Source organism: Barbus barbus, assembly GCF_936440315.1.
Source record: "Barbus barbus genome assembly, chromosome: 25".
Classification (NCBI taxonomy): domain Eukaryota; kingdom Metazoa; phylum Chordata; class Actinopteri; order Cypriniformes; family Cyprinidae; genus Barbus; species Barbus barbus.
In genome coordinates, this window is record NC_136753.1 from 18,050,643 (window position 1) to 18,064,305 (window position 13,663).

General features: G+C 35.6%; 1 protein-coding gene across 2 annotated transcripts in view; it reads left to right on the forward strand.

Annotated features, from left to right (window-relative positions):
• Positions 1-10,463: 10,463 nt before the first annotated feature.
• The window catches only part of LOC306845222 (phosphatidylinositol 3-kinase regulatory subunit gamma-like), a 164,800-nt gene continuing 161,600 nt past the window's right edge, over positions 10,464-13,663 (forward strand). The window contains exons 1-2 of one of the 2 annotated variants that reach the window (XM_079377891.1): positions 10,464-10,784; positions 11,104-11,983. In XM_079377891.1, the coding sequence (XP_079234017.1) occupies positions 11,659-11,983 (325 nt within the window). In that variant the 5' untranslated portion in view covers positions 10,464-10,784; positions 11,104-11,658. The remainder of the gene's footprint in view (positions 10,785-11,103; positions 11,984-13,663) is intronic. The other variant, XM_079377892.1, reaches the window with a different exon arrangement.

Genomic DNA, 13,663 nt, shown 5'->3' on the forward strand with positions numbered 1-13,663 from the left:
GAATAATTCACTCAACCAATTTGTTCAAAAACACTGATTCATTCAACGAAGCACCCCTCCTGTGTGTTAGTGATGGAAAAATTGAATCATTTTATTGGTTTGAACAAATCTTTATTCAAATCAATTCCCTTATTTGAGTTTAATTGAAATGTTACACTTTGATACCAAATTCCCAAAGTATGTTCACATGCGCAATATTCAGATTTAGAAAATCTTTATAATTCAGCCAAATATAAATCACAAAAAACAGAAATGCATCTTCTAGTTTGAGTAACACAAAGTAAACAAACCCATCATGAACAAACCTGTTTGGAACTATTTTCATTGGTGGATCCAAAACAGATAAAGTAACCTGAAATATTTAGTATGAATGTCAGTTAAGCTACACTATTGTCTTCTTGTTGATTGAACTGCTGCATAAAAGCAGTATCACACTCACAATCATACTGTTTTGGGAGTATCAGCACGACTGTGATTACCTACTTGTTATCAGCCTTTGTAAACCACTGGAATTCTGATATCCTCAGTTCTTTAATCTGCAGTAAGCTCTCATGGAATCTTTGACCGCAGCTCTGTTGTCTCTTAAACAGAGTTTTCCTTGATTTGAAGCAGAAGCAGGGCTAATTGGGATGTGGGCAACAGCCTGTGACATCTCTACTCATTAGCCAGCAGCACTGAAGGCAATACCCAACTAGGTCAGATAGTTCCCTCACTGCAATACACAGGCAGTGAATAGCTCATCAGCTCTGATACTACACACACCTCTCCTCCAGCATCACTCTCTCCAGTGATTAGAGCCCCAGTAACCCTCAAGTACACCATATGCCTTGTGGGCACACCCTCGATCAACCTCTGCAAAAGTAGCCCCTCTCTGGAGGAATCCAAGGGCTCATTTGTGGGACATTTAAAGCCAAGGCAGAAGTATTCCTCAACTACATAAATGTACAGTGCAAGGAAATTTAGCTTTAATGATCAACATTTCCATCGGCGCTATTGCAAAATGGCAGGAGACATGTTTAAATTGTTATTTTATACAGAGGTTTTTGTGCAATTTTAATGAACTTCAGGGAAGCATCATTTGAGATTTGTCAAAAACCGAAGTAGCTGGGGGGAATCTGTCAACGGTTTGACATTGATTATCTAACCAGGGCAATGGTTTATTTATAAAAAATATACGAGATACTTTAAAAGCTTCATGCTGATGGAAATAAGGCTTTTTAAAATGTGCAAAATAATCACATATTTATTATGTGTACGTTTCTCCTGTTCCACATGTATGATGGAAGTAGCAGCTGTGGGAATAACAGATGTAGACACGCACAAAAAAGAAAAACTTGACGCTGACATGACCAACTGCTCTGTCTACCTTGGGGATGTTATGCTGAAGGTGAGTGACATGAACAATTTTAACAGTGCTTTTACACTGGTGTTTTCACAGAACTTGGTAACTTTTGATTAGCCAGAGGCTAAAAAGTATTGATGGGAAAGACTCCCCTAGTACTAGCATCTGTTTTCTTAACAGAGCATTTGGGACCTCATTAATAATTAGCTGTTTTGCTTACAGGAATGTTGAGCGATTTCTTTTAAAGTGAATGTTCACTCCGAAATTAAAATTCTGTTATTGTTTCCTCATGTTATTCCAATCCTATATGATTTTTATCTAATATAATACAACAGGAGGAAGACATTTCACCTTTTGTTCTCCACAGAAGAAATAAAGATTGTCATATGAGTTTGGAACGCCATGACAGTAAGTGCATTATGACTCACTATTCCGTTTAAAAGTTCCCAGCGTTTGAGCTTTTGTAAGTGCGTACATCCAACTTTCCTTCATATGTTCTCTGATAAACACATTCATCTTCTGAAAGTGGTAATCAGAGGTGAGCCAATGCAGAGGACGCCTTCAATGTGAGCCAGTTGGGATGTAACCAGGCAGCCATCTGTGTCTGTCACAGCTTCATCAGGGCAGAAGGACACTCAACGCTCTTCCTTTTTCTCTTTCTCACAGGTCTGATGAAATTAAACCTGGATCTGCGTTCTAACAGTTTGAACAATTTGTCCAGTAACTACATAAAAACTTGGATAGTAACAGACAGAGAGAAAGGTAGAAAGGTGAATTTGATTTAAGCTTTGTTATGAGTTGTCTGTCTCCTCATCCCAATGCTTTTCTTTATGTGGTATTTTTCTATTATTTAGGTTACATTACTTACTACCCTTTATGCCCTTGGCATATAGAGCAACTATTTAGGTTATATACATGCTTTAAAAGTTTGGAGTTTGTAAGATTATTGAAATGCATCCTTTATGCTCACCAAGGCTACATTTATTTGATCTAAAATACAGTAAATATTCAGAAATTTTATTTCAATTTAAAATAACTATTTTATATCGTAATATAATTGAAACTAATTCATTCCTGTGCTGGCAAAACTTATTTTTTCTTCAGTGACACATGATCCTTTCAAAATAATTCCACTATATTTGGTGCTCAAGTAACATTTGTAAATGCTTAATATTTTTGTGGGAACCACAATACATTTTTTGAGGATACTTTGATGAATAGAAAGTTCAAAAGAACTGCACATTTTAAAGAATTATTTGTAACCATATGTAAGTCACTTCTGATAAATTCAATGCATTGCTGCTTAATAAAATATTAATCTTTTTCAAAAACAACTTTTGAATGTTAGAGAACAGTACATTTAAAAATAATAATGCAAATATAAATGTATTCTCCCTTTGTGTAGTTTTCTTCTTCTTCTTCTTGTCATGGTATTGTTATTTGGAAACATAATTGAACAAGAATAGAGCAAGAAAATGGACAAGGAGTGTCACTGCAGAAACGCATGAGAACAAAAGAATAAGGGAAAGGAAAAATAAAAGAGCTGCTCTTGGGGAGTATGTGAGCGAGTTCTGTGTGACAGTGTGCAATCCCACATGATGAGTGCTCCACTTATCACTGCTAATGAGCAGGTTGTGTGAGTGAAGTTCCCTCTCTAGTTGCCAGAATCCGGAGACATGTCTTCCACAAGTGATTATTAATTTACAAGTCAACATGTTAACTCAACAGTTGCAGTTTCTTGATGAATTGGGGCTGAAGTGTTGAATGCCTGGATGAATTTTGAGAACTCTTTAAACAGCTTTGACCTCACCTAAGAACAGTTGAAGTTTTGTTGTGCAGGATCTCCGAAGGCATACAGGAATAGACACAGACAAAAAAGGTAGAGAATATATCAGCCATCGGAAAACTCAAACACAACAACAAAGTAAAATTCAATGCTATAGGGCCCTAAAAACACAACAAATCTTGGCAAATAAAAAAACAAAACCTGAGAACCACCTTGACAGGGTGCACCCAAAATAAAATAGAGACAAAACTTTCTGACAGAATGCAAAAAGTGCATAGACAACCCAGAAAATTTTACAAAATGAAATAAACATGATGTTTTGACATAAACTCCTATTAGGGCAATGTAAAGACTGTCTTTATTGCTAAAAGTATGCTTATTATTACTTTTATTATCTTATTATTTATTTATTATTTAGTTATTTTGGTATTATGTTCACCCTTCTTAATTGGTAATACTGTATAATTAAATAATAGTAATATAATTATGTAATGTTTATTTTATATATTTTTAAATGTTATATATATATTTTTTTTTTTCTAATTTATTTAAAGGGACTTTTAAGAAATGTTTCCCACAAGTGTCTTGCCTGATCAAATACCATAAACAAAATAAAAATAATAATAATAATAAAAATATAAATTATTAGTATCTTTGATCATAAAGTTGAATTTTTGTATTATTATTATTATTATTATTATTATTATTATTATTTAGTAGTATTAGTATAGTTGTACTAGGACTATTGTGATACTACTAGTACTACTAGTACCCATTCACATGGTTAAGATTTTTTCATCACTGTCCTACTCACGAATAACTTGTATGACTTGTAACTGACTTTTATAAAATGTATTTTGTATCACTGGCTGTCAAGTTCAGTTGCGATTTTAATTGGGTTTAAAGAAAAAGAAACATGAAAGTAAAACAGAATTTGATCCTCTTTGGTCCTCTTGCATACTAAAGAAAAACCTCTAACATGTCATACTCTTGCATTAATAATTGAAAATTATTTTAAAAAGTTGAAATTGTGAATCTATAATATCTCAAGGTACCAAAGGATGGTACCCCTTCAACAACCAAACAACAAAGTGCATACTGCACCTTTGCACATTTGTTATTTTATTTGTTGAAATTACTAGTTAACTCTGTTTATCTGTTATTTCTGTGCTGCTAATGCTTTGGCTCTTTAAGAAAAATAAGGTGTCCTAAACGCAGAACACCAAATGAAGAGAATGGGAAAGTCTTTTGGTAAACTTGGAACCAACTTGGGGCACCCCAAATTAACATGCATAGTTGATGATAGTCTCAGGGAATAATGAGAACAATGAAAATGTGTATCAATGGTCCAATCAGCAGTCATGTTTTCCGATGAGGAACCGTGTGTTGTGATGAACACATTTACTAGGTCATGGCGCTGACTCAAAGCCCTAAGGTTCTCCCAGTGCCAGACGAATCCTGTCTGGCCTCTCTCCCACACTGAGAGCACATATGCTCAACATGTTATGATAACACTGACCTTCTGTAGAAAGTGGCGAGGTTACACTACTCCATTGAAATACGCATGAAATACAGACAAGTCAGTTATTAGATTAGGGAAAAATGTGAAGGAGTTTTGTCTAGGGTTTTTTTGGACTGCGACAGCATCTTTACTATTCTCAGCAGATTTTTACACCATAGTCAGGGGCGTCGGACGGCGGGTAATAGTGCAGGAGAGTAACAGGGACCCTTGGCAAGAACACCCCCCCCCACACACACACACACACTGAATGTGATTTTGCGTTTCCGGGGGGGCCCCATAGCAAAGTCATTGCACAGGGCCCAGAATTCCCAGCGACGCCCCTGACCATAGTGGTGTATGGAGAAAGCTAAATCCACCATCTACTGTAATATAATAGAGGATTAGCCATATATTTCCAGTTTGCAAAAAGTACTTATTCAAAAAAATGCCGCTGCTTTTGACTGCTCAACAATGGAGAAGATGCTATGAACATGGAGAAACATGGTGTAGTTCCAACATCAGCCAACAGGGGTTAACAGGGCCATGATAACCAGCCAAACCTTGACCTCTACAGGTTAAGAGACCTATTCTGTCATTGCTTTCATTTTCTCCATTAATGTCCTTCATGATCTGTTTTTCTTTTCTGGCTTGTGATGATTGCCTTGCTCTGGCCTTCCTCTCTTATACGCTCGACCCTGGGGCGGCCAGGCTTGGCAGCAGTCTTCCTTCTTTTTCTGTGACTTTCCTTTCAATTCATTGCACCTTATAATGTTTATTTTGGTTGGGTAACAGCTCTACAGCTCTTTACAAGTGATGCTGCTGGTGGTAGGTGACCCCTCTTCAGTGCGTTTTTTTTTTTTTTTACAGTCACTCTGTCCTCTAGTCTAATGTCTTTGTCCTTCGACCCACGCCTTTAAACATTTCCTGCTGAAGATGTAAGATGCTCCTGGAGGCTCTTTTATACATGCAAAACATACCTACATGCCTATTTAATAGAATATTTCACTCAAAAATACTCAACCTCATGCTATTAAAAACCTGTAGGACTGACTTTTTAGTTTAATTTAATTTTATTTATTTATTTTTGGAGTGACAAAGTGGCCAGGTTGCTTGAAAAATGTCATGAAAGTGATACATACAAATCCAAAATTTCCAGTACATTTGTCTTCATGCTCAAATAGTTCCTTTCACATTCAGTGTTACAGTTTCTTTAAATTTGTGTAACTTTAAGGCATAAGGAGTTCTCAGTTATATAACAAAAAGGATTATCAATTCCCCAGTTCAATAAGCTTGGAGAATAAAACATTAGGTGGGTGGCTTTGAAAAAAAGATGTAGAAAACAGACAATAATATCCAGGACATTTTATGTAAAATTTACAGGCATTTCCTTCAACCCTGAAACACAATACAATGTGTAAATATTCAAAATATGGGTAACATTTCATCAAAAGTGTAGTTAGTGTACTTAGTGTAGTTTTATAGTGAAGCAGCTAATACAAGGTATTGCAATATATGATATGATCCAGAAACCATGTGTGCACCATAAATATATATGATATATCATCTCACTGGTCTGCAACACATTAACCCTCATAGCAAACTATCTCAGTATCAGTAGCCTAAAAACACTATCTTGCATTCAGATATTTATCTGTCTGGAAACCTTGCCCTCAATCCCAACAATTTACAACTGAATGTTTAGCTACATATATTGCATTCTCGATGTGTTAACTCATGCTTATAAATGTCAACGTCTACCTATAGTCTGCTCTTACCTGATCCTCTGTAGATACAGAACATAGGTTAAGCCTCTTTGCTTGTTTGCCACCTCCTGAAAACGATACCTAAAATCTGCCTGTGCTTCTATTACACACTTCAGTGGCTTTTCTTCCATCACCTACACTTGAAGACACATGTTTTCGTGTGATAAGCGAAACAAACATTCCCTACAGTAATTCTACCAAAATTACATTCCCAACATAATATCTGTATTACCTTCTGCTAAACATATGACTGTGTCTATCTCACTATACTTGTCTTATACTAACCATAGGTCACCAATATTCCCCTGACCTCTGATAGGTGCAATATATCTCCCATATGTCGACTGGAGGGGGCAGTAAATGGGACCGTTCAGGCAAGCATCAACCCTCAGGGCTTCAGGGCCTGCATTGGCTGTCATTATAGACTATGAAATGCAACGTTTGCCCTGGAAGTATATGCATTTATATAGACAGTACAGACATAACTGGCAACTGAATGTGAGATCTACATCACCAATATAGAGACCACATCTTTACACCCAACTGAAGGTGGTTTTATTATTGTGGGTGGAGGTTTTCTATGTAATCCAAACCTTTCCTATTGCCTTTATCGGTCATTGGATTCTGTGGCTGGAGGAGTAGGTTCAGTGTTGGTGGGTTTGATAAATGAAAACAGATGTTTTCCTTAAAAAAAACAAAAAAACATTTGGCTTGGTGTGGCTCAGTGTTTGCTTTAGTTAGGGATAGATAGAGCTTTGAAGTCTACAAAAGGAACTGGCCTAAACCAATACACTTAAAAAAAAAGGTGTTGATCTCAGCTTCAATATTGTTGTATTATCCCTAAATGAAATGCAATTCCATATCTTAGGCATGCTTAAGAAATGCAACCCCCCCCCCCCCCCCCTCTCTCTGTAATGTAACATCTTTATTGACAGTTTTGATTATGCTTAAAGCTTGAAATTTTCGGATGTTCTAAACAATTAACAGTTTTAGAGAGAATAATTTTCATCTTCAAAACTAAAAAATCAGTTTAGGCCCTTTTGCACCAAGTACAATAACTACCATGACAAAATTTTAACAAGCAATCTAATTCTATAAAAATAGTCCACACAACAACTCTAACAATAATGACACAGAGACGCAATGCTGTTGGAATCCCATTCAGAATGATTTCCCCCAGCTGATAAACAATAAAAACATCAACAGCCAATCAGAATCCATCCTGCTTTAAAGAATGCAAGCATTTAAAGTGGCAGATGATATACAGTAACTGCAGCATGTACTTATAATAAACATATCAATTGTGTGTTGGTGTGGACACCAATATAGTTATTGCTTTTTGGTGTGAATGGGCCTTAACAGCTAAATAAACAAAATACATGGCCAGCTTGTGTCTAAAAAATCAAATATGGAATTTTCAGCTTATCTAAACAATGAACAGCTTCCCTTTTTAATACTAAATCAGTAAGAGCTAACATAAACAAAATAAATGGCTGCAGTTTGTATAAAATGTAAATTATTTGACATGACCCTGGCCTGAATGAATAAATTATATTGTTCAAATATAATATGAGTGGTTTGATTATATCATTTTCCTCTAAAGTATAAAATTCAAGTTAATTTCTGGGCTTGAAATTTTGTGAAGATAAGCAGCTGGACCAAAGAACAGCCAAATTGCTGACTGAAGACCTCTATTAACTTCCCAGCTCAGCTGTTACTGATTGAAAAGGAAATGGAGCTTCATGTCACCGAGTGCTGAGGATCTGCTGAAGAGGGCATCTCAGGCTTTAGATGCTGTGAATGTTAATGCAGAAACACTAATAGCAAAACAAAACAATTTGTCTGTCTTTATGCAAACTGTCATTATGCTATGGGAAGAGAGGCCAGCTGCATATCTTTCAAGTACGTTTGAGAGACAACTTGACAGTCAGATTCAGAATTGTAATGATTTTTTCTTGTTCTTATTTGCCATTGACTCAAGTGCATAACAATAACAATAAATTATTAGTATTATTATTACTATTACTACTACTACCTGTGAACCATCTCAGTATGCATCAAAGCATGTGCCAGAGACTGTGTGCATGCATTCATGCCCAAATGGGTGCTTTATCTTGATTATTTTTCATCTATCTTTCTGCACCACAAAATTATTTCTGTCACTTTACATTTGCATAAGGTCTTGGTGTTTACTATTCTATTTTCATACACACTGAACTCAGGTGTCTTTTGTATCCGAATTAAACTTTCAGCCTTATAGCATATGAAATAGCCTGCATTATTCAAAAGGACAAAATTAAAAAATATCATACCAAGCACAGAGACAATGACAAGTGAAGCCTCTAGTGACTCTGCAATGAAGAGAGGCGAACGATTGAGTATTCTAAGGAAACAACTGTTTAAAAGATGGATATGAGATTACGTGCTAATTTTATGGATGACCATTAGGACCTAAGGCTCCTAGACCCACATTAAAAATATATCCCATTTCCATTTCAGATCAAGTTCTTTATCACAATAGTCTTGCTCTGGGTAAGCTTTGAATAAAAGAAATGAAAATCTCATCAATTATAACTGCCGTAGAAGGTTAATTTAAAAGATTATATGGTTGTTTCCTGAATTGATTTGGTTTAACTGACCGAGGTATTGCCCAAGCATACTAATAATAATATATAAGCTCAATATTTTCTTCTATATTAGAAAGATTCATATCTGAAATACTTGAATTATGTACTGAATGTGATAAATGATTTAGCATGAGAACAACATTAAAAACAGATAAGACTAAGCCTATGAACCGCTTATGGTTCATTATTTTATAGGTTATAATAATAATAATAATAATTAGTACCCCCTGCTCGTTTACGTTCTATGGGTGATCGGGCCTTTTCTTCTTGTGCACCAACACTCTGGAATTCTCTTCCTTCTGAGATCAGACAGGCTGAATCTTTTAGCGTTTTAAAATCTGCTCTTTTAAGTGATTTCTTTGTGTCATATGGATGATGTTTATTTTGTTATTATTGCCATTATTTATTTTTAAAATCTTTTTTTCTGTGTAAAGCGCTTTGAGATGTACCTTTAAAGGCACTATAGAAAATAAAGTTTATTATTATTATTATTAATAATAAAAATAATAATTGATTACATTTATATAGTGCTTTTCTAGGCACTCAAAGTGCTTTACATTGTCAGAGGGTATCTCCTCATCCTCCACCAGCTAAGTTAGTTGATGATAGATATAAATTACTATTTTGAAACTATAACATTATTCACATTATTTATAATGTGATATAAGTGTATATAGGAATGTCAGGAATGATGAAAAGGAGAAATCTTTTTTTCTCTTTTTTTTTCAAATCAAATTATTTTTATCTTTTATAAATCATATAGTTCCAAATGTAGGCCTAGTATTTGTGTTCATGTTGGTTTCATACAATTTTGAAAAATATGTAACAGAACATTTTGATTTGATGACTCTTAAAATGTTAAGCAATTAAATCAATCATAAAGTAATAAGATGTGTTCCATTCACCTTAAACACATTTAAATCTCTCACCCCCCCCCCCAAATAAATAAAAAATCAAGACAAAACCATGAATATTGTGCTGATACATGTGCCCTAAATTTTCCCCCAAAAATAACATTAAACATAAAAATAAATAAATAAATAAATAAAATATTATTATTGTTTTTTAAAAGGAGTCTACGACGGTTTTTTCTGTGATATATATTTCAGTTTTATTCCTTGCTTGGAAAGAATTACCCTATACATATATATATATATATATATATATATATATATATATATATATATATATATATATATATATATATATATATATATATATATATAATGTTATAATGTAATAATGTTTTTCTAGAAATAAAATAAAATTGAATTAAATTAAATTAAATAATAAAATAAAATAAATATAAAATATTTAAACTGGTTCCTTGGGTCTGTAAGGATGAAAACCCCTGGTCTAGAGAAAAGATTATGTAGATGGATGCTTTAACTTGATTTGTACACGTCAGACGTGCATTATATAACTTGTGGGAACGTGTCTAGGCAGATCAGAAAAGTACGACGCAACATTTTCACGCTGCAGTGCGTTCTTCATACCCTGACCGCTACATAAGGACAACTGAGTTCCCAACTTGGTCCCACGGTGTGATAAGCATACAGCGGAGGCGTGGTTTCTGTCGTCACTCGGGCTGAGCCATACTACTGCACTAGTCTGGCTGTATGTCTGACTCAGCCACGCAGGTTATTTGGGAATATATTTTAAACGCATGTTTTAACTAATCAGACCATATAATGCTCGCTCGTTCCTCTTGCGTTGGACTACGTGCATCTTGTATTTTGGGCGGCTTGGAGAAGTGCGACAGGAGGTAAGTTATAGTAAGCAATATCACGCGAGTCGAGTTTCTGCACGCTGTACATAAGTTGGCACTGTCCCAGTCACGCGCTGTAAGTCAGACATGTAGTCTACATGTCATTTTGCATTGTATTGCTCAGCGACTGATTAACACATAGGTGATGTGATATGATGCTATGCATGCAGTGCAATGCTTTTGCATATTAGCTACAATCCAGTAATGCAGGCGTTATTATTGAAATGCAAAAGTTGCTCTTTTAATGCGAGGATTGTAATTTCAAGTTGATTTGAGTTAGGATTTGGCAAACTAACTGTAAAATGAATGCTTTCAGGTTTTAAGGTCTTTACCAAGAAGATGAACAAGGCTCTTGCTCTGGCATTTGATAAATAGACTGGCAGTGTCTATGTTAATATCTTTCTGACCACACCTGCTAAAGGACTGAGAGGTTACTTCAATAAATGTTTCATTTCTATATGTGGACTAGTGCCAACGCTGCAGAAAAGCCCATCGTCCTGATTCCAGGTCACTGTGTCCCCAAATTTCTGCTACCACCGTCCTGTTCATCCCTCGCTTTATGGGGCTGTTTTTGCTTTCTCTGACCCTGTTTTGTATCTTGCCACAGACTGCTAGAATTCGTTTCAAATAATTTTGTACTTTTTATGTATGGACCAAATCTAGAACTGCGCAATAACGGCCTCTGCCCAACATACGGTACTGTTGGAGTTTTAACTTTTGCAAGAAACCCAGCTGAATGTCAGTAAGCTCTCAGGATATAACCCAAGGACTTTCTAACTGAGTTAGCACTCAGTATTTAAACCAAGAACTTATATCCAGGTCAGTTTTAAACAAGCATCAAAGATCACAGAGCTCATGTAAAGAACAAATCATGAGCTCTGACAGTTTCCAGTACCGTGCACTGTTCGAGTACAAGCAGGAGAGGGGTGACAATATCTCTCTGCAGCCTGGAGATCTCCTCACAGTCAGTAAGATGGCACTGCTGACATCCGATTACCAGGAGGGTGATGAGAAGTGCCCAAAAGGCTGGCTGCATGGCACCAATGAACGCACAAAGGAGAAGGGAAACTTCCCCGGCACCTTTGTGGAGTATGTTGGGGTCGTGAGGACGGGCCTTACTTCAGGCAAGCCCTGGTCGAGACCTGTACCACCAACACCTGTAGGGCCCCAGCCCCCAGGGGCCGCTGCTTCAGAGGGTGAGTGTTACCATTATGCTTATTTAACATGCTTTATGTAACACAAAATAAATAAAATAAATATACAATGATATAAAATTATAAATTAATAAAACATATGTATATGTACTTTTATAATAGTAAAACAACTTTTATAATAGTATAATATATATATAATTTATCATCATGATATGTATACACTGTATCTGTCATCATAGAATGAAAAATATTACCACATCTCTATGGCATCCATAATCTTTTACCCTCAATCTTCAGAGCAGGATGGCTAATTATCTTCTCCCCACATTTGGATTAGGCAGCACAACCCTGTAATAAAACGCTTCACTTGAAATTTGAGGACATTGTGTTCAAATCACAGACTTCAGCTCCCAGTAGTAACATTACTTCCAGTGCTGAAAATAGGGATCTGTCAAAGATTTGTGAATGTCTTTGAGAAAGAGATTAAAAAATAAGTGCTTGCATAAATGGCAATTTTAAAGCTAAAATTATATTCAAAATGTTGTGTTAAGCTCTTTATGGGGCCTGCGTTGCCCCTGTGTTTCTGACTGTGGTACAGTCTGCTTGTGGGGGCTTGTGTTCATATGCTAACTAGGTCAGACAGCCAAGTCTGGTTGTTCCAAGAGTGCTCTTCTCTCTTAATGTCTAGGGCACATTTCTCTTTTATGGTGAAGGTTTAGGTTGTATTTATCCTATTTATGTGTTTTATACACTGCAGGTCCTCTTTTAGTGGCTTACTGAGTTCTTTTGTTTCAGCCAAGGCGCAGAGATGGTGATAAACAGCATAGCAAAGCCATTCCTTAGTATCAGGAGAGGCAAAAACATGCATTTCTGTTGAATAATTGATCACTGGTGCATTGGATGGCTGACAGTCAGCCAATCATTAGACTCACCCTGTGCCAAGGGATCCTTGTGGAACACTGACGAAACACTTACGCTGATTATAGAGTTTTATGAGCCTAGCAAATTGTCAAGTTTACAGAATTTTATTTATTTTTTTTTTAATCGGGCATTACAGAATGGAAGCTTTTGGAACAGTGAACAGTCCAGAACTGTGCCAAAGACTTTGAACTTCTTATTTGTATATAAGACACATTTTCATATATTTAGAGTTAGGAAGTGTGGTTGACCTACTTACAGAGTCTAGTTGTACAAAATAAAATTTTAAGCATGAAACGTTATTTAGGACTCTACAATGGATATGGGCAACTGGACCTCCCCATGGGCTCTGTTTTGAATATTAATATTAAATAATATTTAAATAGTGAATGTTATAAATGCATTTAACATTTAAAATTATTTTACATTTAAAACAGACAAAATCTAGCATGCATTTCAGTTCCCAACACTGCAATCCATTCTCTTTAGTTTTCCATTTAAATTCGTATTATTTTAATTGATGTGAAATTTCCAAAATGACAACATAATTTGTTTTTTTGTTTTTTTGCCAAGGGCTCAATCGGTTTAAAGTTTAAATCATTTATTGGTCAAACATCTTTTTACTATACAAATTTGCAGATTAGTGTTCACCCAGATGACACCCTTTGCATGAAAGGGAAAGGGAAAGGGAAGTGGTGTGTTTCCAAGTATGATGACCCATTTTCCGTCAGTCTTAGTACATGATGTTACTGCAGAAGAGTTAATTTTTAAATAGGAAAATTATCGAAACTCTTTGGTCATTTT